This window comes from Salmo trutta, chromosome 2 (genome assembly GCF_901001165.1).
Source record: "Salmo trutta chromosome 2, fSalTru1.1, whole genome shotgun sequence".
Classification (NCBI taxonomy): domain Eukaryota; kingdom Metazoa; phylum Chordata; class Actinopteri; order Salmoniformes; family Salmonidae; genus Salmo; species Salmo trutta.
Window position 1 is genome coordinate 52993772 of NC_042958.1, and position 24376 is coordinate 53018147.

The window sequence follows — 24376 nt, forward strand, 5'->3', positions numbered from 1 at the left end:
TCAGCGTTGAAAAATCATAATCGGTCGACCTCTAGTCTACACTATGATTGCTTGTTTTGTCACAAACTGAAATTAGGCAAACTATTAGAATTTAGACAAACATGAAATGGAGGAGCGATTTCTGCATAGTGCACCTTTAATAAATTATCAAAAGCAAATTAGGGATTTGACATTATACACATCTCAATGAGACCAACAAATTTCTAGTGTTGTCGGCTCTGGACCAGTCTGAAACCCCCTGGATGTGACCCCCCTCCATTTCATCTCCGAACTGCCTCTACTCTAGCCTTTTAATGAACTACCCCGCCGGCCATGATCTTCTATATGTTTAGGTTTTTCAAAATTGCATGTTTTTTAAGCACTTAAAGCACTTTGTAATGAAAAGCGCTATAAAAGTTGAATTCATTATTATTATCTGTTATTTTAATGGAGGAACAGAAGCAGTCAGACAAATCAAATTTGGAACTGCCGGAGGACAGGCAGATACTGTGGTCTGTTTCCTTGCCCACAAGGCTCAGTTAGGCTATGAATCTGTTGCTAATTGAAAAGCTCTGTTTATTTTAGCTGACCCATTTGTGTCTGGTGCCCGTAGTCAACGCCGCACTGAGCAAGACGCCCTGCTGCTAAAAAAGTAAAAATGTTCAAACTGGAAAAGCTCTGCCTGTGGATTAATATAGTTCACCTCAAGTGTACAAATAAATACAGCACACCTGGGTGTGCTTGGAGAAAGTAGCTCAAAGGGAAGTCTACTTCATGGTGTTTGTCCATATACTCTAAAGAAGTCAATGACCTACAGTGGACCCCCAAATAAATTAATTATTCCTCAAATTAGTTTTTATCATTTTCATTTCACAAGAAATTCACTTTTTTTCTGATAACTTTTCCTCAGACGTTACCATTGTGTTAGCCTCGTCGAGAACCAGGCTTGGGAGGAGAGACAATGATGTGATATTGGAGGTATAGTAGCGCTGAGGAGCACATTCAAGGTGAATCCCATCAGACAGGAGAATAACTTCTCTAAGAATCAATTTTCTTCCCATTAGCAAATCACTGGTCCCTCATGGCTCCATCGACGGGGACATTTTGAACCGAATCAAGGCAGCTTCCCTCCCCGCTCAACTCTGCTCGGCCATAGTGGGCACCTGTGCTCAGATTAGGGTATTTGTCTTGTTTACTCATAATCAATGGCAGAGTGTGGCACAATGACAGCTTAAGCCAAGATAGGCTCTCTGAAATCAGCTTGCGCATCTTCCTCAAGACCAGTTTCAAGTTTTAATGTCACATGCACAAGTGCAGTGAAATGCCTTTCTTGCAATCTCAAAACCCAACAATGCAATAATCAATAACAATGTATTACTAGAAAAAAAACAAGAAATAAGAAAAAGAAATAAACTAAGTAAGTAAGCATACTATACAGAATAACAGAGGGACTAAGAACCACTCAGCATTCAGTAGACTTGGAGAAGGATTTTCTCTGTCATTTCTGTCAAGTACATAAAGCATGTTATCAGAGTGCTCCTTGTGGTATCAAGATGGGAAACAAAGAAACGAAAAGGAGCTGGGAAGAAGAAACTGGTGTAAACAGGCTTTTTAAGTATTCTTTTCAACAGCGATGTCTGTGCCAAAAAAATCACCCAGTTCCTCTGAGAACAGGATCTTTCAGTAAAGTTCCCCATAATGGTATGTAACGACTGAACCATTTAATATTGGGACAAAAGCAATTTGCAACAAAAATGACCACATACTGGTTATGGCTCCTTAACCCTTTACAGTTGTGGGAATTGGCCTCTATGGACAGGGCTAAATTGAAATGTTTATTACAGTAGAAATATGAAAATCATGTGCATAACCATGGTAGCAATTAAAAGGGAACAGCTTGGATATAATGGGGAAATGATTAGACCAAATGTGAGTACACAACAGTTGACCTGGCTTAAGACTGAATCCAAACATCACACTGTTGATTTTATGTGCATTTTACCTTTACTGTACTTTTCGCAGCATTTGTTGATAACAAAATCTGAAAATGTTCTGGCTACATTAGTAACATGATAAGAATATTCTTGGTAATGTGAATTGACTTTAACATTCATCTAAAGACTGTTATTCATCGTACCAGTGATTGTCCGGGATGTGAGTTTATCGTCTCCAACTCATGTTGAGATTCAAAGTTCAAACCATTTTAAACACGCAGCTGCAGCTTCACACTTTTCTGGTCTGCTTTGGGTTTTTTCTTAACGCATCGTTTATACCTTTTGCTCGAAAGGGGCAGTTCCGACCTCACTCCGGGGAGGTGATTACTCACTGTGCAAAGTTATGGAAAATAATTATCTCTTATAGCTTCTCAAATCATATCCCTCTGTCATGACGTTGCCCTCTCTCTGGGTACAGAGAACACAGTTGAACCCCCTCCCTCTGCACCAGGCCTTTTCTATGCACCATCCCCCGACCTCTATACTTTTGACACTGCTGGGGTGAGAGGGGTCGTAAAATTCCAAAGGAGAATGTCCTGCCTCATGGCCCAGTTTTGAGACAGAGAGGGGTTCCATAGAGAGACAAAGGAATTCTTCCAACTCACAGAATTGGGGAACCGAACGACATTTATGTTCTGGAGAAGGTATAAAAGATCGGTGAAGAATCCAGCTACGAACTAGTCCGCTTGGTACAATTTTGTGATACTCATTAGAGACAACATTGCCATATTACCATAATAATGTTTATATAATAGCCTCAGCTAAGAGACTTACATCTAAATGGCTGTATACAATGATTTAATAAGATTAAAGCTATTTGGAATATGTTGAGATGCTATGTACTGATGTTAACATGATAGAATTGTATTTCTGTATAAAGCTTAACTCAGTCATCGGCACGCCCCCAGGGACACAAACAGGACAAGGAGTCATGTGACAGCTTGTTCTATGTTCAGTATGAAACCCCCACCTAGAATTTCTTTCTTCAGACCAGGCCTCCACTCCATTACGAGTTGGCCAATAGGTTTGACCATGCATCCCTCTACTGAAGTTTAACCATACCACGTGGTTAAACTTTTAGACTATCGATACCGACAGAATAATAACAAGTCTTTGATATTGATTAATAGTCTGCAGCTAGAAATTCGATATCATTGAACGCGAAGACCAACGAAACATTCATTCTATAACGACATGAATGAATGTCGCTTTGAAAGATACATTCTAACCGAGAGAGAGAGAGAACGCGGTCAAAAACTCTCCAACAGGACAAAAACTCTCCAACAAGGATCCCGACGACACACTGAGCGTAAATATATATTGATTGCAATTGTTCCCGAATGAGTGAGCGTTCATGTGCAAAGGATTAGCATTTCAATTGTTAATATTTATCATCTCTGTTGTGCCTTCTCAGCTGCCCTGTATCATCCTTTGTTTAACAAGCCGCCATGCCGGTTTAGCCCACTAGGGCACATTACTCTACCAATTCTTTGTAACGATAACTACTGTTTGTATGCTTTCTGTGAATTACTTTGTTTAGTAAATAAATGATTTTAAGACAGTTGATGTATGGATGACTTAGTTAAGACTGGGTTCATGCAGATACAACAATTTACGACGTTTGGAATGAGACTGGACAAGGTAAAATACACCATTTAAACCAGAAGATAATCGGTCAGATACTATAATATAATATATAATGTTATAATATAGGAAAGTTATATTAGGAAAATTATAACTTTGTAATCTGAATATTTTCCTTGGTGCCCCGATCTCCTAGTTAATTGCAGTTAAACAATTAATCAGTTTAATCGGGTAATAATAATTACAGGGAGTTATTTGATAAATTTGTCTTCAGTTTAATGGTGCCCAAAGACACGACACCTCTCTTAACAAAACACTTTCATCCTTTTCCAAAATACATGCACAACCCATAGTATGGAAACTTCATCCATGTAGTGGGTATACTTTCCAAGTTACAGTATTTCCTATATAACATTTTTAGTGACATCACAAAATAACAAACAAAATGACATTAGTGTTCTATAGATCGCCTCTAACCATTCCCCATGTTCTACATTAGAAATATTGTTCCAGTATTGACTTTTGAACATGTTAGAGTTTCAGTGGGAAAAAGTCTGTTGAGACAAAACACATTCCTTTGGTGAATTTGGAGAGCACAGGCCTGGATCTTCTCCATCGATTTACAACAGGACATGAGTTGTTAATCCCCACTAGTTCTATCCTCCCCCCCCTACGAGTGAAAAGGGGTCTGATTGAAGTTAGTCATTGCAAACCTGATCTGACCTATTTGGATTCTCGTGGTCAGTCATGACATGGGGTAGGTGCCACATAAGACAAAATATTTACAAGGGTTTGAGTGAGAGGACTAACTGGTATCTCCAAGATGCCACACACTTCTCCAAAGTCTTCAACTATGAGGTGCTTTTTTGAGCTCTCCTAATTGTGCCGTTGAGGAACTACAGCAAGCACACTTGTAGTTGTTTTGTTTGGAACACAACCCTGCATCCCTGCCATCACACAATTATTTTATTCACAGTAGACAAACAGGCTCATTCTGTTCAGAACAACCCAGGGTATGACGCCCTGTCATCTTTCAGCTGTACATAAACATAATGATCATAAGCGTTGACACTTTATATGACATGAGTTTTATGATATGGAAATGTGAAGAGCACATTTGGACTCATGGGTGTTTGGCTTGCTTGTATAAAATTTAAAGCTGTATTTATAATCCTCAACATCTTATCTTTCAAACTACATCGAGTCATCTTAATCTACAGCATTTCCCTCATTCAGACAACAAAAAAACAGCAAAAGTTGCCCAGTTAGCGGGAGGGATCTGGCAACTTCTTGTCTCGTGCAGTGCTCATGTTCAGAATAGCTTTCAGTCAAAACCCATACAACGCAGTGAAGTGCACACCTCACAAATCCCACTCCATTATAAATGTTTTGCTCTGGCTCTGCTGAATGAACATGACATAAGAAAACATGACATTTCAGTGGTTACGAAACTGTGTCGCAACAAACCTGAAAGGAACAGTTGACATGAATCATGGCTTATGCTAGCTACGTTATCCCCTCTGGCCTTGATGGATTCACCCCATTCCTTCATTAATGGCTGATTTCTCACAGGGGGACAAACTGGTGAATTACAGCCCTGCAGAGGACCGTTCATTCACTTTCCTGGAAACGCATCTAAACTGTAGGTCATTGTCTCCAGATCTGTCCTTAACTAAACTGGTGATGAATAACAGGGATGTGAACAGAAGGTCTTAACCATGAAAGTCCCACAGTAGATACAGTACACTCTTAGTGGTGACTCGAGAAACCCTGGAGATCCTCAAGGAACCCCTGGAGTTCCTCAAGGACCCATTGCTAGTCAATTTTCAGTGTACAAACTTAACATGATGAACAGGAACGCCTCCAATAAGCCACACTTCCAATCTGATAGGCTGCCACCTCTACAATATATTATTAAAAAGGTTTAAAATTGAACCACTCCCATCACAAAAAGTTTCTAGTTTGAACCTTTACAAATGTGTTCCTCAATGTCCTTTTCAGAGGGGTTCCTCTAAGAACTTTTTAGAACTGGAAAGTTCAAAAAGGCAAAGGGAAGTTTTCTTCAACATAGGATGTTAACTTTTTGCACAATGCTTACCTTCCATCACATACACCAGTGAGCCCACATCCCCTTCTTTGATGATGCAGCTGTCTGTGGCATATTCAACTGGGTACATGCAGTCAACGATCTCTTGGATCTGAGAAAGCTCAAGGTTCTTCATGAAGTCGTTGTCAAGAATGGCCTCCTTGATTAAGCCCTTGGACCTGTGAATTGAATGAAAAGAAAGTAATGTTCTGTTCCTGAAGCTAAAGTGCAGAAAAAGTCACTAAATTGAGAACAATTAGCAAATTAAACAGTTGATGTGAATAAGAATCTGCAGTGTGGCTCAACGTCTGTTTTGTTTTAACAGACTGCTTTCACAAAAAAATACCCCATAACTTCACTTTCCTCTATAAATAAAGCTATTTGTGAGCATCCAGTCAACAGTTTAGAAATGACATGCACTTGAAGGCCCATATTGGAGAGAAGTGCCCCATAACCAGTAATTTGAGACAGAAATCACCATGCTGCATCTCCCCGCCTTAGGGCATGTGAATAGAATCAGATCGTATCTCTACACCAGCGCTCTTGTATAGGCTGCAGGGAAGATAAGGCATTTACTACCCTGCATTTTACCTCAGACGCCTTGCTATGAATGACTACCCACAAGTACCTCATCCAATAATTAGCTTTAAAAGACCAGCTTCAGAAGGACTCTGGCTTCACTATACCATAATTGAGAGTGTGGGCACTTTAAAAATCATATGGACTTATTCTTTGGAAATTAATATTATTATTATGTTGTCTCATGTGGTAGTAGGGTTAACGGAATCTACAGTAATTTTGGTAATTAAGAGAAAATCTATGGCAATCTATCGTAACTTTAGTAATTTAGACTTGAAAACCGCTTTTTTTTTAATGTATTGATATATAGTATATATATTATTTTTATCTGTGTCCATATTGTCCATGAGTTTCCAGTGGATAGGCCATATGGTTCAAGAGAAAATAGCCAAACTAATGAAAAAGCATCTAATCAACAATGTTATTATTTTTTTTTATTAACTCTGCAACTCTCTTCCAATTTTTCACAACTGCCACAAGTTTGACACCAAAACATGTCATTCTATTTTTTATTTGAAAATCATTTTATTAAATTATTTAATATACTTTGCATTAAGGCCACACAGAGGGCCAGAGATAATTACAGACACCTGTGATAATCTGAAGTACCCAAAAGGGCCACTAGATGTCTTGTGATAGAATACCAAAAGTTTTCAGTAATATTCCCTCTCTTTGCAATCCTATGGGGGAGGATGTTTCACGATGGGAGATCTGTTCCAGCAAATCCTAGCTGAGCTGGTAGATTGGTGCTGCTGCCCTTCGGAGGTACGGAGAACTGAGAGATGACTCTCAGACACAAAGCATTAGTTCTGTTCTGCCGGCACTACTTAAACACTGGTATTGTGTGTTAATGTCCTTGGAGTCAAGATAACCCTGTGCTCACAATGATGAAATAAAGCCAGTTCTGAATTCATATTCCACTTCTGAAGCCCCAAAAACACACAGTGAGACACTGTCAGATGGGTCATTCAGGGCGCTGCAACTTTAATTAGTTTTAATTTGATGGGTACTTAGAGTTGTCGCTGAGCTTTTTTTTCCTTTTTCTTCAAGACTTCTCCACAAATCAGATAAAATATTTATTTGGCAATGCTAGCTTTCAAGACAGTTTTGCAATAGACCACAGTATTTCAAAGTATATTATTTGCCTTTACCTAGTCTCTTTTTTCTGTTTTTGAACAGGCGATCAGATATATTGTAGAATGCATAGATTTCAGCTGGAAGCAGGGGTGGGGGGGATGGTGGTGGTGGATACTAACATCTGCCTAGCTCTCTACCTGAAACATCTGGCTCTAAACCATCACAGTAACCTTGGGGAAAGGAGCCTGAGGTTGTAGAGAAAGAGGCAAGAGATCTCATTTGGGACCTGTACATAATAAACCTGCCCATTTCCCCCAGTACTACTGCCCTCCTTACAGACAACAGCACAGTAATCAACTGTTTGCAGTGTCTGTCCATACTGCTTGTGTTTGTGCAGAGACGCGTAGGAGTGCTAAATGAATTCTGAAGCTCTCCTTATCAAAAACCCATTCTGATTAAAGATTGAATAGAGAGCAAAATGTGATTCTGGGACAGTGGGACATGTGTGATTGGTAAAAAGCAATCTCACTTTGATGACCAGTTCATTGTCACTTGTGTATTACAGTGCTGCCTGGCAACATGTGTGCTTAGCAGTGACTACAGCTGTGTAACTGTCACAGCCTTATCCAGAGGCTTGGCAGAAGTGAAGAGTTTCAGTAAAGCAACAAGGAAGAGCAGACACAGATGGGCTCCTTGAGTAATGAGTGAATTTCAAATTAAATCAGATAGGGCATTGCAGACAATGACAAAATCAAATGTTCTGCCTTTTTGTGAAGAAATAAATCAGCATGAATAGCTTATCATCTCTTTTTGCGTGGGGACCCCTAACACTGTGTTCTTCTGAGAAGCCGTTCTGTTCTATACACTGCAATTTCAAGGGATTTCAATAACTGTATTTCAATATTAGAACATTAAAAAGTATCTAAATAACTTCTCTCTGTGATTTAACTGAAGGTCACAAGTTCCATCAAGACACATTCTATACTAAAATTATAATGCAAGCTTATTTTCAGTTGACTACTAAACAGCAAAACTATTCAGTTGTGGATTAAAATATAGTAATGTACACAGTATGAAACACTTCAACACTCATCTGCTGTGATTAGATTTAGCTGGCACTCCAGTCGTGCCCATTACAGTGTAGCAAAATTCTGGTATAACATTTAAATTTTTTCTAATTTTCTCACTTTTTCTTTCAGCAGTGTTATCACTCCATGTACAATTACAGATTAATCATTCTTTAATTTAGATTTTTGAGAACAATACGCATAATAAATGTTTTGCCATTCTTGACAGCCTGTAGCATTTAACAACAGACTATATAATAAAATTGCTAAAACCATGATACACTACATGACCAAAAGTATGTGGACACCTGCTCGTCGAACATCTCATTCCAAAATCATGGGCATTAATATGGAGTTGGTCCCTTGTTTGCTGCTATAACAGCCTCCACTCTTCTGGGAAGGCTTTCCAATGGATGTTGGAACATTGCTGCGGGGACTTGCTTCAATTCAGCCACAAGCGCATTAGTGAGGTCAGGCACTGATGTTGGGCGATTAGGCCTGGGTCACAGTCGGCGTTCTAATTCATCCCAAAGGTGTTTGATTGGGTTGAGGTCAGGGCTCTGTCCAGGCCAGTCAAGTTCTTCCACACCGATCGACAAACCATTTCTGTATGGACCTTGCTTTATGTACGGAGGCATTGTCATGCTGAAACAGGAAAGGGCCTTCTCCAAATTGTTGCCACAAAGTTGGAAGCACAGAATCGTCTAGAATGTCATTGTATGCTGTAGCGTTAATATTTCCCTTCACTGGAACTAAGGGGCCTAGCCCGAATCATGAAAAACAGCCGCAGACCATTATTCCTCCTCCACCAAACTTTACAGTTTGCACTATGCATTGGGGCAGGTAGCGTTCTCCTGGCATCCACCAAACTCAGATTCGTCCGTCATACTGCCAGATGGTGAAGCGTGATTCATCACTCCAGAGAACGCATTTCCACTGCTCCAGAGTCCAATGGTGGTGAGCTTTGCGCTGCTCGGCCATAGATACCCACTTCATGAAGCTCCCGACAAACAGTTATTGTGCTGACGTTGCTTCCTGAGGCAGTTTGGAACTCGGTAGTGAGTGTTGCAACCGAGGACAGATGATTTTTACGCGCTTCAGCACTCGGCGGTCCCATTCTGTGAGCTTGTGTGACCTACCTGAGTTGTTGTTGCTCCTAGACGTTTCAACTTCACCATAACAGCACTTACAGTTGACCGGGGCAGCTCAAGTGGGGCATAAATTTGACGAACTGACTTGTTGGAAAGATGACATCCTATTACGGTGCCACATTGAAAGTCACCAAGCTCTTCAGTAAGGCCATTCTACTGCCAATGTTTGTCTATGGTGCTCAATTTTATACACCTGTCAGCAACGGCTGAAATAGCCGAAAGCAATAATTTGAAGGGGTGTCCACATACCTTTGGTGATGTAGAGTATTATAACAGAGAGAACAGTCTTTTATCATTGAGATTGCTTCCATTAATGAAATGCTTCCTTTACAATTACATTATAGAGACATTGTGAAAGAACCTTGGACCTTAGATGCCCTCAACATTTACAGTTCAACTCATTTATAAACGCTTATCAAGTGTCACTGTGGTTACAGCAGCAGCAGAAGGGATATTTCTGGAAGGAACATGTCCGAAAGACATGCCAGATCAATGTTGGAAAGGTCACAGAGTCTCTCCAAACAGTCTCAGTGAAAGAACATCCTCAACTTATCAAGGCTAAGTCTCTATTACAACTTTCATGAACAAAATCAAGTGAGTAAAGCAAAATGTTTTTTTAAATAAGTGTCCAGTGTTTCCAGATTTCTATCAAATATGACCTAAACTGAGTGTACAAAACATTAAGGATACCTTTCTAATACTTTTTTTTATTAAGTAGCTGTTTTCTGTGTTGAAATTGCGTGGGCGTACCCCAACATAGTCCAGTAGATACGCTCTAAAACTTCTCTATTTGATATAGAAGTGGGAAAATTGGCACACTTGCATAGTTTTTCATGCTGAACAAAACCTGATATAGTGCGACTTGAGCAAAGCCCCGGGTCGACATGTAGCGCCCCTATAGGTCAATGGTGAAAATGCATTTACCTGTACTGACGTTTTGGGTAATGGCTTCCCCTGTGTTGGGTCTACATAGCCCCAAAATAGCTAAACATGTTTGGATTGGTTTGGGGTACTCATTCAATCAACAACCAAAACCATATGGAATTTGTTTTGTCCTTTATGATCGATGATGGAGGACATGCACAAATGCGAGTTTAATATAGGATGAGTCAACAACATTACTTGGGTTTGAGTTAATAGAGTATTAACTTTTAAAAAGGTGAGATTTTTACTGGGCAGTTACTTTAAGAAAACAAATATACCCAACAAATCCCTGCAGTATACTCCTTTCAGCTACACTAACCAGGTTTCCATCCAACCTTTTTCTGCAAGTAAAGTACATGTCGGATAAAAAATGTCATGACAGGCCTGATGTAGACAGAATATCTGTTGGTAAACTTTCCAAATGTAGACAAAACAAGATACGCTAGACAAGGTGGGATCTTTCTGTGTCAGTAAAATCTATTATGCAAGAAATGTCAGTGGAAATGCTTTTATTCAGAAATATTGATATAATAGTCATCATATCGAAGTAAACTTGGAATCACTCAATGACATGTTGTGTGGTCCTCCCAGTATGACTTGTCGGGAAAGCATGCAGTTTATTGGGCTACAGATGAAATAAATGATGATAAACTTCACAGGGTGGTGAAAGTGCAAGGTGATGAGATTGATGCTCCTTTCCAATAAATATGTGCACTGCGTCATTACGCACAGCCTTTTATCTGAAAAAAAGTCAATTTGATGGAAGCACATAAAACATTTTAGAATATTCTCATGAAAATCTGAGAATTGGAGTGAAACCTAGCTAATGACTCAACTGACTCAAAAATATTCGGAGAAAAAGCACAAAAGGGGAGAGCGGAGCCATTGGTTATTTTGGAGGCACTGAACTCCAGATGGTGGCTAGTGTCAGAAGACCGACCCCCTTGGTGGCCTGCCAACCACTCCCTTTGAAGAGGGTTTGAGGACAATGGACAGAAATGCCACTGCTCATCAGGCTGCTCAAAATGAATCAGATCCTTTGATATTCAACATTAATTGGGTGTCCTGGCAGGCTTTTCAGGGCAATACTGATACTACACATGGTCAGGTGGAGACTGGTGAGAAGCTTTGGTTGTAGTCTATTGAATAACATGACTGAGATTGACTTGGATGGATTGACATTGCAGAACTATGGTATCGTGTGTCACAGTCATATGTTAACTGACAGTTGACTAGACTCCAGCTTGGCCCCTGTTCTGTTTTTGTGTCTTCGTTTCGCGTTTCCTTTCCTTTGCTTCAGAAAGCGCGTCCCTGTCAAAGCCCAGAGATAAACACAGAGCGGTTCCCTTAAAAGGAGAAAGTATGCTGCTTTAGAGCACAGCCGGATGGATAGACAGCATACCTACAGACTTTATAGGACCCTTGGACTGAGGGTGCAAGAATCAAACTCTTTCCCTCAATGCCCATACCTTCAAATCTAAGAAGCCAGAGAAAGGTTGTGATTGTTTACAACCTACACAGTTTCAGAAATAGAGTTTCAAAGGCGTGCATGAATTGTAAAAGAAATAACATCAGGAGGCGCATAGTACGGGAGGCGCATAGTACGGGAGGCGCATAGTACGGGAGGCGCATAGTACGACGTAGAGCCATAACTACATGAAACTCTATTCCACATCAAGTAACTCATGCAAGCAATAAAATTTGATTTAAAAAAACAGATAAAAATACACCTTATAGAACAGCGGGGACTGTGAAGAGACACAAACATAGACACATGCATAAAAACACACGATAACATACGCACTATACACACGTACACATGGGTTTTGTATTGTAGATATGTGGTAGAAGAGTAGTGGCCTGAGGGCACACACTTAATGTGTTGTGAAATGTGTTGTGATTGTATTTTTATGTTTTTAAAATTGTATAACTGCCTTAAAACTTCTTAAGGCTAGGGGGCAGTATTTTGACATCCGGATGAAAAGTGTGCCCAAAGTAAACTGCCTGTTACTCAGGCCCAGAAGCTAGGATATGCATATAAATTGGTAGATTTGGATAGAAACACGCTTAAGTTTCTAAAACTGTTAAAATAATGTCTGTGAGTATAACAGAACTGATTTGGAAGGCGAAACCCCGAGGCCAAACCATCCAGGGAAAAGAAATTGAGGTCATAGGATTTTCCAGTGGGTTTCTATGGGAAACCCTATTTATTAGGAACCTGGTTGCAGTTCCTATGGCTTCCACTAGATGTCAACAGTCTTTAGAAATTGGTAGATGTTTTTCTTTTGAAAAATTAAGAAGTAATGCTGTTCTTTGTACGTGTCACCCTGAAGGTCCTTAGTCTTTTGTTGACTTTCAGTGACACAACGACCATTCATTGTGTCACTGAGACATTTGGGATTGCAAAAAGAAGAAGATCTTCAAAGGTAAGGCATTTATTATATTGTTATTTCTGACTTTTGTGTCACACCTGCCTGGTTGAAAAATTATTTTAATGTGTTTGTATGCAGGGCGCTGTCCTCAGATAATCGCATGGTGTGCTTTCGCCGTAAAGACTTTTTGAAATCTGACACAGCAGCTGGATTAACAAGAAGTTAAGCTTTATTTTGATGTATTACAGTTATATTTTCATGAATGTTGAATATTGATATTTCTGTAGTTTGAATTTGGCGCTCTGCAATTTCACCGGATGTTGTCAAATCTATCCCGTTAACGGGATTGGCGCGTTAAGGGATCACTAATTGCTGGACCTTAAGAAGAGTAGCTGCTGCATGTGGATCCATAATCAATACAAATATAAATATTGTTTTTGAAAATCATGATGAAAGTGGCCATTTTAGGCCCCTTTTAGGCCTATACATGCCTCTTGTAAGAGCCAATGTCTGCGAACCGTACATGATATGTTACAGACAACATCTTGCTGTCTGTCACGTACTGACCAGTAAAAGGGGTTATTTGTTATTGTAGTTTGGTCAGGGCGTGGCAGGGGGTGTTTGTTTTGTGTGTTTCGGTGTTTTTGGTTTATGTTCTATGTTATCTATTTCTATATGTTTCTCTAGTTTTCTATTTCTATGTTGGGTTTTTGGCAATGACCTCCAATTAGAGGCAACTGGTTGCCGTTGTCTCTAATTGGAGGCCATGTTTAGTTGGGTTTGTTTTCTCTTGTGTTTTGTGGGTGGTTGTTTCTAGTATAGTCTGTGCACCTTACTGGACTGTTTTCGTCATTTGTTTATTTTGATTAAGTGTTTTCTTTAATAAAATAAGAAGATGAGCACATTACTCGCTGCGTTTTGGTCCACTCCTTATGACGCCTATGACAGAACCACCCAGCAAAGAAGGACCAAGCAGCGGAGGAAGGAGCAGCAGGAGAGCTATTTGGAGTCATGGACATGGGAGATCCTCGATGGCAAGGGCCCATGGAGCCAGGCTGGGGAGTACCAGCGCCCGAAGGAAGAGCTGGAGGAAGCTAAGAGGGAACGACGGAGGTATGAGGCATTATATCCTCCATTTCAGGAGGTGAGGAGGCAGCCCCCAAAACATTTTTTGGGGGGGGGGGCATACGGGGAGTTGGGCTAAGTCAGCGGGGAGCCCTAACCTAACTTCCCAGGCATACAGGAGAGAGCCGTGGAGCAAAAAGGCGCCAGTCAAGGAACAAGCGAGGAGCTTGACGCGAGATTCCGGAGAGAGGTACTGGCAGAAAGGGCATGAAGGAGCACCTGTGCTTACTATGGGGAGCGACGGATCAAGCAAGCACCATGTTATGCGGAGATACGCACGGTATCGCCAGTGTGCAGCTACAGCTCGGTGCGCTTGGTGAAAGCTCCTCACAGGTGTCATGCTAGAGCCAGCATCGAGCCAGGACCGGTGATGCAAGTTGCAAGCATCAGACCGCCGGTGAGGGTTCATGGCCCAGTGTAACCTGCTCCTGCTCCTCGTACTCTTCCTCCAGTGCGTCAGCCCAGTCCAGTACGTCATGTTCCTGCTCTCCGCACTAGCCTTGAGGTGCGTGTTACTAGTCTGGCGCCTCCAAAGCCAGCCCCACACATCAGGCCTCCAGTGCGTCTGCCCAGTCCAGTAGGTCCTGTTCCTGCTCTCCGCACTAGCCCTGTGGTGCGTGTTACTAGTCTGGCGCCTCCAAAGCCAGCCCCACGCATCAGGCCTCCAGTGCGCCAGCCCAGTCCAGTACGTCCTGTTCCTGCTCCCCGCACTAGCCTTGAGGTGCGTGTTACTAGTCTGGCGCCTCCTAAGCCAGTCCCACGCATCAGGCCTTCAGTGCGCATTCCCAGTCCAGAGCTTCCGGCGACAGTTCCCCGTCCAGAGCTTCCGGCGACAGTTCCCCGTCCAGAGCTTCCGGCGACAGTTCCCCGTCCAGTGCTTCCGGCGATGTCCTACAGTCCGGAACCGACAGAGACGGCCTACAGTCCGGAACCGACAGAGACGTCCTACAGTCCGGAGCCTGCAGAGACGGCCTACAGTCCGGAGCCTGCAGAGATGTCCTACAGTCCGGAGCCTGCAGAGACGTCCTACAGTCCGGAGCCTGCAGAGACGTCCTACAGTCCGGAGCCTGCAGAGACGTCCTACAGTCCGGAGCCTGCAGAGACGTCCGACAGTCCGGAGCCTGCAAAGACGGCCTACAGTCCGGAGCCTGCAGAGACGGCCTACAGTCCGGAGCCTGCAGAGACGGCCTACAGTCCGGAGCCTGCAGCGACGCTCCTCAGCCCTGAGCCTCCAGCGACGCTCCTCAGCCCTGAGCCTCCAGATGCCGCGCAGTCCAGTTTTCTGAATGGGAGCTACGCCCAGAGCCACCTCCGTAGTGGGAGGATTGGGAAGGGGGGTGTAGCACAGGGACCGTCGTTGACGGTAGCCACCCTCCCTTCCCTCCCTTTAAGTTTGGGGATATTTTTGTGGGGCTTTGTGTTTGAGGTGCATTCGGGGTCTGCACCTTTGGGGGGGTACTGTCACGTCCTGACCAGTAAAAGGGGTTATTTGTTATTGTAGTTTGGTCAGGGTGTGGCAGGGGGTGTTTGTTTTGTGTGTTTCGGTGTTTTTGGTTTATGTTCATGTTATCTATCTCTGTGTTTATCTAGTTTTCTATGTTGGGTTTTTGGCAATGACCTCCAATTAGAGGCAGCTGGTTGTCGTTGTCTCTAATTGGAGGCCATATTTAGTTGGGTTTGTTTTCTCTTGTGTTTTGTGGGTGGTTGTTTCTAGTATAGTCTGTGCACCTTACTGGACTGTTTTCGTCGTTTGTTTATTTTGATTAAGTGTTTTCTTTAATAAAATAAGAAGATGAGCACTTTACCCGCTGCGTTTTGGTCCACTCCTTACGACGCCTATGACACTGTCATTATACTCCTAATAGTGTGCTCTAAAATATGGAGTATGTCTACATTCTCAAAATAACCTTTATTTTGTTACATTTTAAACATATTGTTTAAAACAATATAGTCAAGAAAATAAAATATTCAGAGTGGGGGCTCTGCTACTTTTAATATTATGATGCATTTTATGAGCAGCATCAACACAGTGAATTGGAAAATGGATTCAAAGGGGACTATCTCTGCTGGTGATTTGCTGAATGTGCAATCCTACAGGAGGGTTGGGATTGGTTAATTACCTATAATGTCAATTTCTATGTACAAAATGTATAATTTCTTGAAAATGAGCAGAGAGCCCACTCTGGAAATTGTACTTATTTGAAGATTACATTGTTCCAAACAATATGTCTAAAAATAAGGAGAATCAAAAAGTACTTTGAGTTGCACTACCAGTCAAAAGTTTGAGAACATCTAATCATTCAAGGGTTTTTCTTTATTTTAATTTTTTTTACATTGTAGAATAATAGTGAAGACATCAAAACTATGAAATGACAGATACGGAATCATGTAGTAATAAAAAAAGTGTTAAACAAATCAAAATATATTTGAGATTCTTCAAATTGCCACAATTTGCCTTGATGACAGCTTTGCACATGCTTGGCATTCTCTCAACCAGCTTGACCTGGAATGCTTTTCCAGCAGTCTTGAAGGAGTTCTCACATATGCTGAGCACTTGTTGGCTGCTTTTCCTTCACTCTGCAGTCCGACTCATCCCAAACCATCTCAATTTAGTTGAGGTCAGGAGGTTGTGGAGGCCAGGTCATCTGATGCAGCACTCCATCACTCTCCTTCTTGGTAAAATTGCCCTTACACAGCCTGCATGTGTATTGCGTCATTGTCCTGTTGAAAAACAAATTATAGTCCCACTAAGCCCAAACCTGATGGGATGTGTATCGCTGCAGAAATCTGTGGTAGCCATGCTGGTTAAGTGTGTCTTGAATTCCAAATAAATCACAGACAGCGTCACCAGCAAACCACCATAACACCTCCTCCTCCATGCTTTATAGTGGGAAATACACATGCGATTATCATCCGTTCACCCACACCGCATCTCACAAAGACACGGTTGGAACCAAACATCTCAAATTTAGACTCATCAGACCAAAGGACAAATTTCCACTGGTCTGATGTCCATTGCTCGTGTTTCTTGGCCCAAGCAAGTCTCTTATTATTATTGGTGTCCTTTAGTAGTGTTTTCTTTGCAGCAATTAGACTCTGAAGGCCTGATTCACGATCTCCTCTGAACAGTTGATGTTGAGATGTGTCTGTTTCTTGAACTCTGTGAAGCATTTATTTGGGCTGCAATTTCTTAGGCTGGTAACTCTAATGAACTTATCCTCTGCAGCAGAGGTAACTCTGGGTCTTCCATTCCTGTGGCAGTCCTCATGAGAGACAGTTTCATCATAAAGCTTGATGGTTTTTGCAACTGCACAATTTTCCAGATTCACTGACCTTCATGTCTTAAAGTAATGATGGACTGTCGTTTCTCTTTACTGATTTGAGCTGTTCTTGTCATAATATAGACTTGGTCTTTTACCAAATAGGGCTATGTTCTGTATACCAACCCTACCATGTCACAACACAACTGATTGGCTCAAACGCATTAAGAAGGAAAGAAATTCCACAGAATAACTTAACAAGGCACACCTGTTAATTGAAATGCATTCCAGGTGACTACCTCATGAAGCTGGTTGAGAGAATGCCAAGCATGTGCAAAGCTGTCATCAAGACAAAGGGTGGCTACTTTGAAGAATCCCAAATCTCAAATATATTTTGATTTGTTTAACACTTTTTTGGTTACTACATGATTCCATGTATGTTATTTCATAGTTTTGATGTCTTCACTATTATTCTACAATGTAGAAAATAGTAAAAAATAAAGAAAAACCCTGTAATGAGTAGGTGTTCTAAAACGTTTGACTGGTACTGTAAATAATATTTGTATATTTAATAAATGAATGTGATTATTTTTTTTTTCACTATTAGGAGTATAATGATACCAACACGTTGTCTGTACCATGGACGGATTATAGGGTTTTACCAGAGGCATGTATTTACAGGAGGCATGTATTTACAGGAGGCATGTGTTTTCAGGCCATGCTGCTGTGGAATCAACCTGTGCTCGTAGTGTTGTGGAAAAGTATGAGACTAGAAACATTAGTGAGATATATATATACACACACAAACAATATTTGGAAGAGGGAGGGAACTTATTCGTTTTTCTCTAACGAACGGTCTATCTTGACAGTGGATTACATTATTTACTGACTCCACATAAGGAAATGTTATTCTCTGTCTTTCTCCTTTGTCTGGACTTTGATCAAACAAACTACTGTAATAGAAAGTTCTGTTGTGTATTCTTAAGGCATTTAGATATACAAATTCATTTTACAATGCTCAAATTCCCAACCTAATATTTCCTAATGTTTTCCCTTTATGCAGATATTGTATCTCTTACATGGAAATTGCTCTCTGTCCATGTGCGGTATGTTCCTTTATGATTATATTATCTTTAGAAGGTAGATGTTGATTTGGCTAGTCAAACAACATTTGAGAACAGTATCAGGGCTTGAGCAACAAGTGAATTATAAATGTTAGCTCTATGCTTTCAGAGGCTGACTTTTACTTGAATGTGTTCAATGCATGTGCATTATGGGGGGGTTCCTGACTCTGCATAGCATAGTGTCTGTAGATTTTACAGTGTTTGCAATTGCAGTGAGGTAAGTTGTGTGTGTGGGTGTGTGTGTGTTTTAAAACAAATGTTTCTGTTGAGACTTGTGTTAAGGCTAGTTTTATAATGTATATTCAGCCAAGTGTATGCACACACCATACTGTCACTACACAACTAGCATGCATTATGCAAAGATGGTTGCTGCATGATATCATGTTTCCATAACACACACACACACACACACACACAAAACGTACTTCATTGCGAATGCAAACACAGCCACAACTAAAGCCAACATTTTGCCATTCAATTAGCCTACTAGCCATCAGTGTTGCTGTGATGGGATTCACTTTTGGTACCACTCGTACTCTAATAGGGACATGTGATATACAATAGATGAATAGCAGTCAGCACACAGGTAAGACACAATGAACAAGGACGGACATATGAAACCTACTGTGGGCTCTTGGGGTAGAATGGAAGAGTGACATGACTGAGTTCATGAATGTCAAAGGCGGTGGGCTCTCCTGATATCGCCTGTCTCTTGGTCCTGTGCTGCTCCTGTAGTGCGCTTGCCTTGTGGACTTGTTGCGTCGCCGGTTTGATTACAGATCGGTATTTATCCAGTTCATTCTGAAGCTTTTGAATCAATTCGTCCTTTTGATCTAATTCCAGCTCCAGTTCGTCAATAAGCGCGTCTCGTTGTCGCAACTCCTCAATCTTCTCCTGTAATGCGTATTGGAGATCGCGTAAGGTCCCCATAGTTGTCAGAGAAATCAGGATCACCAGAGCGCAGCAAACTTTGCGAGTGACTGGAATGATGCTCGGATTTGGAAGGCAACCTCCTCGTTCACTGCCACTACACAAATGGAATACTTTCGGGGAGAACGACTCATGCGCTTGATTTGAAACTCAGGTGAGTAGCCTTTCAAATGAAAGGTTGGTCAAATGTGACGAACAATACCCTTCATTGTATTGCTCACATACGTCAGTATCCAGAGTGAGCGTCAGCGCTCACAGGATGCCGAAGCACAGTCATTGATCCCCCCACGAGTGTAACAAATTGGTTGCTTTCCTCAATTACTATGATCAACCAATCAGGTATCAGGTAATATACACACCTATACTCTATGATATTCATGTAGATGCACCCTACCTGGACAGAGATTATATATTATATATGTACCCTACCTGGACAGAGATTATATATTATATATGTACCCTACCTGGACAGAGATTATATATTATATATGTACCCTACCTGGACAGAGATTATATATTATATATGTACCCTACCTGGACAGAGATTATATATTATATATGTACCCTACCTGGTCAGAGATGATATATTATATATGCACGCTACCTGGTCAGAGATGATATATTATATATGCACCCTACCTGGTCAGAGATTATATATTATATATGCACCCTACCTGGTCAGAGATGATATTTTATATATGCACCCTACCTGGTCAGAGATGATATATTATATATGCACCCTACCTGGTCAGAGATTATATATTATATATGCACCCTACCTGGTCAGAGATTATATATTATATATGCACCCTACCTGGTCAGAGATTATATTTTATATATGCACCCTACCTGGTCAGAGATGATATATTATATATGCACCCTACCTGGTCAGAGATTATATATTATATATGCACCCTACCTGGTCAGAGATTATATATTATATATGCACCCTACCTGGTCAGAGATGATATATTATATATGCACCCTACCTGGTCAGAGATTATATATTATATATGCACCATACTTCAGTCGTACTGTATCCTATTTTATAGGCAATCACTTTGCACAGATTATTGCATGGTTTCAATAGTAATGTGATACTAATGTGCAGAAATTGCAGAGACATATGCACTATAATGTCAATTTAACTGTATGATGCTAACCACTTGTCATTTATAATCAGGAAGGATCACAATGATAATGGCATTCACCCCTTTGAAGCCACAAGTTTTTTTGACCCCAAAACACTGGGTTAACTGTTGATTAAGGAATAATGCTATTATCCCAAGGGGTGTGGTTAATGGCCAATATACCATATTCTTATGCATCACACAACGTGGACTGCCTGGATACAGCCCTTAGCCGTGGTATATTGGCCATATACCACAAACCCCACGAGGTGCCTTATTGCTATTATAAACTGGTTACCAACGTAATTAGAACAGTAAAAATAAATGTTTTGTCATACCCGTGGTGTACGGTCTGATATACCATGGCCTTCAGCCAATCAGCATTCAGGCCTCAACCCACCCAGTTTATAATTGGTATCATAAACTGGGTGGTTCGAGCCCTGAATGCTGATTGGCTGACAGCCGTGGTATATCAGACCGTATACCACGGGTATGACAAAACATTTAGTTTTACTGCTTTGCGTCATGCATAAGAACAGCCCTTAGCAGTGGTATATTGGCCAATTGGCCATATACCACACCCCCTCTGGCCTTATTGCTTAACCCTACCTGATCCACAGACTTAATATAGTAGAAGTGATGCCGAATGAGGACACCAGGCCTGATAAGGGTCTATAGCTCCCTCCTATGGCCACCTCATGTCATATACATTACCCATAATCCCATGAAATAATAAACCCATGTACATTGCAAAGCCAGGCAGGTAGCACTCCAGTTGACACTTGTATCCAGCCTTGAAACAAGGCAATATAAACAATTGTCTAACTTCTAACGTCTGTGTGGATACATATTTCAGAGCATTCCGAGGATTGCAGTTTGAGCCTCGGCTCATTTTACATAATCTGTGACAGACACAGCTGTCCAATTTAGATAATTAAATGAGTGTGTGTACCTATGTGTGGTGTGTTTGTGTGTGTGCGTTAGTGTTTGTGTGTGCATAAATGTTTGTGTGTGTGCGTGCGTGCCTGCGTGTGTCTTATGAGAGGATTTAAGACATCATCCTCAGTGCACATTAAAGTGTCTGAGAGAGCCTGGGTGAGGAGGAGGGATGGAGAGTGTAGTGCCTCTGTTCTAGATACCAGCGCACTGGTAACCCCAGGCAGGCCACTGGTAACCCCAGGCAGGCCACTGGTAACCCCAGGCAGGCCACTGGTAACCCCAGGCAGGCCACTGGTAACCCCAGACAGGCCATTGGTAACTCCAGACAGGCCACTGGTAACCCCAGGCAGGCCACTGGTAACCCCAGGCAGGCCACTGGTAACTCCAGACAGGCCACTGGTAACCCCAGGCAGGCCACTGGTAACCCCAGGCAGGCCACTGGTAACCCCAGGCAGGCCACTGGTAACCCCAGACAGGCCACTGGTAACCCCAGGCAGGCCACTGGTAACCCCAGGCAGGCCACTGGTAACCCCAGGCAGGCCACTGGTAACTCCAGACAGGCCACTGGTAACTCCAGACAGGCCACTGGTAACTCCAGACAGGCCACTGGTAACCCCAGGCAGGCCACTGGTAACCCACAGGCAGGCCACTGGTAACTCCAGACAGGCCACTGGTAACACAAGGAAAACCACTGGTAACCCCAGGCAGGCCACTGGTAACCCCAGGCAGGCCACTGGTAACCCCAGGCAGGCCACTGGTACTCCAGACAGGTCACTGGTAACCCCAGGCAGGCCACTGGTAACACAAGGCAGGCCACTGGTAACCCAAGGAAAACCACTGGTAACCCCAGGCAGGTCACTGGTAACCCCAGGCAGGCCCCTGGTAACCCCAGGCAGGCCACTGGTATTACAAGGCAGGCCACTGGTATTACAAGGCAGGCCACTGGTAACCCCAGGCAGGCCACTGGTATTACAAGGCAGGCCACTGGTAACCCCAGGCAGGCCACTGGTAACTCCAGACAGGCCACTGGTAACCCCAGGCAGGTCACTGGTAACCCCAAGCAGGCCACTGGTAACTCCAGACAGGTCACTGGTAACCCCAGGCAGGCCACTGGTAACCCCAGGCAGGCCACTGGTAACCCCAGGCAGGCCACTGGTAACTCCAGACAGGCCACTGGTAACTCCAGACAGGCCACTGGTAACCCCAGGCAGGCCACTGGTAACCCCAGGCAGGCCACTGGTAACTCCAGACAGGCCACTGGTAACACAAGGCAGGCCACTGGTAACCCAAGGAAAACCACTGGTAACCCCAGGCAGGTCACTGGTAACCCCAGGTAGGCCCCTGGTAGCTGGCAACCCCAGGCAGGCCACTGGTATTACAAGGCAGGCCACTGGTAACCCCAGGCAGGCCACTGGTAACCCCAGGCAGGCCACTGGTATTACAAGGCAGGCCACTGGTAACCCCAGGCAGGCCACTGGTAACCCCAGGCAGGCCACTGGTATTACAAGGCAGGCCACTGGTAACTGGTAACTAGATACTGCCTGAAAAACTGTAAAAACAAACACTACTGCTTGGACTGCCTGTCTACCCTTCTGCTATTTGTGTTGAAATCATCTTTATATGTAGATACATATCTTTATAGATATACTGTACATGCTGCCATATTGTAGGCTGAAAAGTTGAAAAAAGAGCACTAGTAATTTGACTGCCTGTCTGCCTCCTGCTTATGCTTGCAATGATATCATCTTCCAAGACATGCCTAGACAGCGGCATGTAATAGCATTAAATCACTACTTAAGACTGCCTGTCTGGCCTGCTTGTGTTTACTGTAATACTGCAATGTCATTATAGTTGCAACAGACAAAGATGTTTGTGCAAAATGTCGATCATGTCATTTATTATAGTTACAAGAGAAGTTTGTAGGCTACAACATGTCGATGGTATAGTTACACCAGACAAATACGTTTGTACAACAAACCTTTCAGCGTAAAGTAGCACATGCGTAGAAAGTACAGATTTTTTTACGATCAGGAATAATCCTCCAGAGAATCCGGTCACACAGCCACCTCAGCTTCCCAAACAGATCCTAACCACGAAGAAGCATTCTGCTCCCATCTCGTGGCAATTGTTATTAGCTGCATATCTAGAGGAGAATATCTGGGACAGTGGTCACTTTCTGTTATGTCTGTGGAGAAACAGCCTTGGGGCTGTGTTTATAATAGTGGCACATGGCTCACAGTGCACACTGAGATCTTTGAGAGTTTCAAAGTGTTTAGTGTTAACACTTTCAAGGAGACTGTGACCAAAAGCATTTTGATTTGATTTAGTTACTGTGTAATTAAAGGGAACAGCATGAGTCAGACTCAGATCCTCAAATCAAATCATCACATTTTATTTGTCACGTGCGCCAAATACCATGGGTGTAGACCTTACTGTGAAATGCTTACTTACAAGCCCTTATTAACCAACAATGCAGTTTCAAGAATAATAAGAGTTAAGAAAATATTTATTGAATAAACTAAAGTAAAAAAAGAATAACATAATAAAATAACAATAACAAGACTATATACGGGGGGTACCGGTACCGAGTCAATGTGTGGGGGTACAGGTTAGTCGAGGTAATTGAGGTAATATGTACATGTAGGTAGGGGTAAAGTGACTATGCATAGATTATAAACAGTGAGTAGCAGCAGTGTAAAAAAAATGAGGGGCTCAATGCAAATAGTCTGGGTGGACATTTGATGAACTATTCAGCAGTCTTATGGCTTGGGTGTAGATGCTGTTAGGGAGCCTTTTGAACCTAGATGGCTATCTGGTACTGCTTGCTGTGAACATGTTTGAACGTCGTCACATCTTTTAAAACCTTGAACCAAAAAGCAGAGAGAGAGACCGAGAGACTGCAAGGGGGAGAGACAGAGAGACAGAGACAGCGAGGGGGAGAGACAGAGCGACAGAGACAACGAGGGGGAGAGACAGAGAGAGGGAGAAACAGAGAGACAGAAAGGCAGAGAGACAGAGGGGGGAGACCGAGAAGGGGAGAGAGACAGAGACACAG

The 24376-nt window shown here is 42.3% G+C and overlaps 1 protein-coding gene across 4 annotated transcripts in view; it reads right to left on the bottom strand.

Annotated features, from left to right (window-relative positions):
* The window catches only part of LOC115157023 (cGMP-dependent protein kinase 1), a 190902-nt gene that overhangs the window by 164736 nt on the left and 1790 nt on the right, over positions 1-24376 (bottom strand). For 2 of the 4 annotated variants that reach the window (XM_029704900.1, XM_029704908.1), the window contains exon 2: positions 5656-5822. In XM_029704900.1, coding sequence (XP_029560760.1) covers positions 5656-5822 — 167 coding nt within the window. Of the gene's footprint in view, positions 1-5655; positions 5823-18947; positions 19372-24376 lie in introns of those variants that run through there. The other 2 variants (XM_029704883.1, XM_029704891.1) reach the window with 2 other exon arrangements.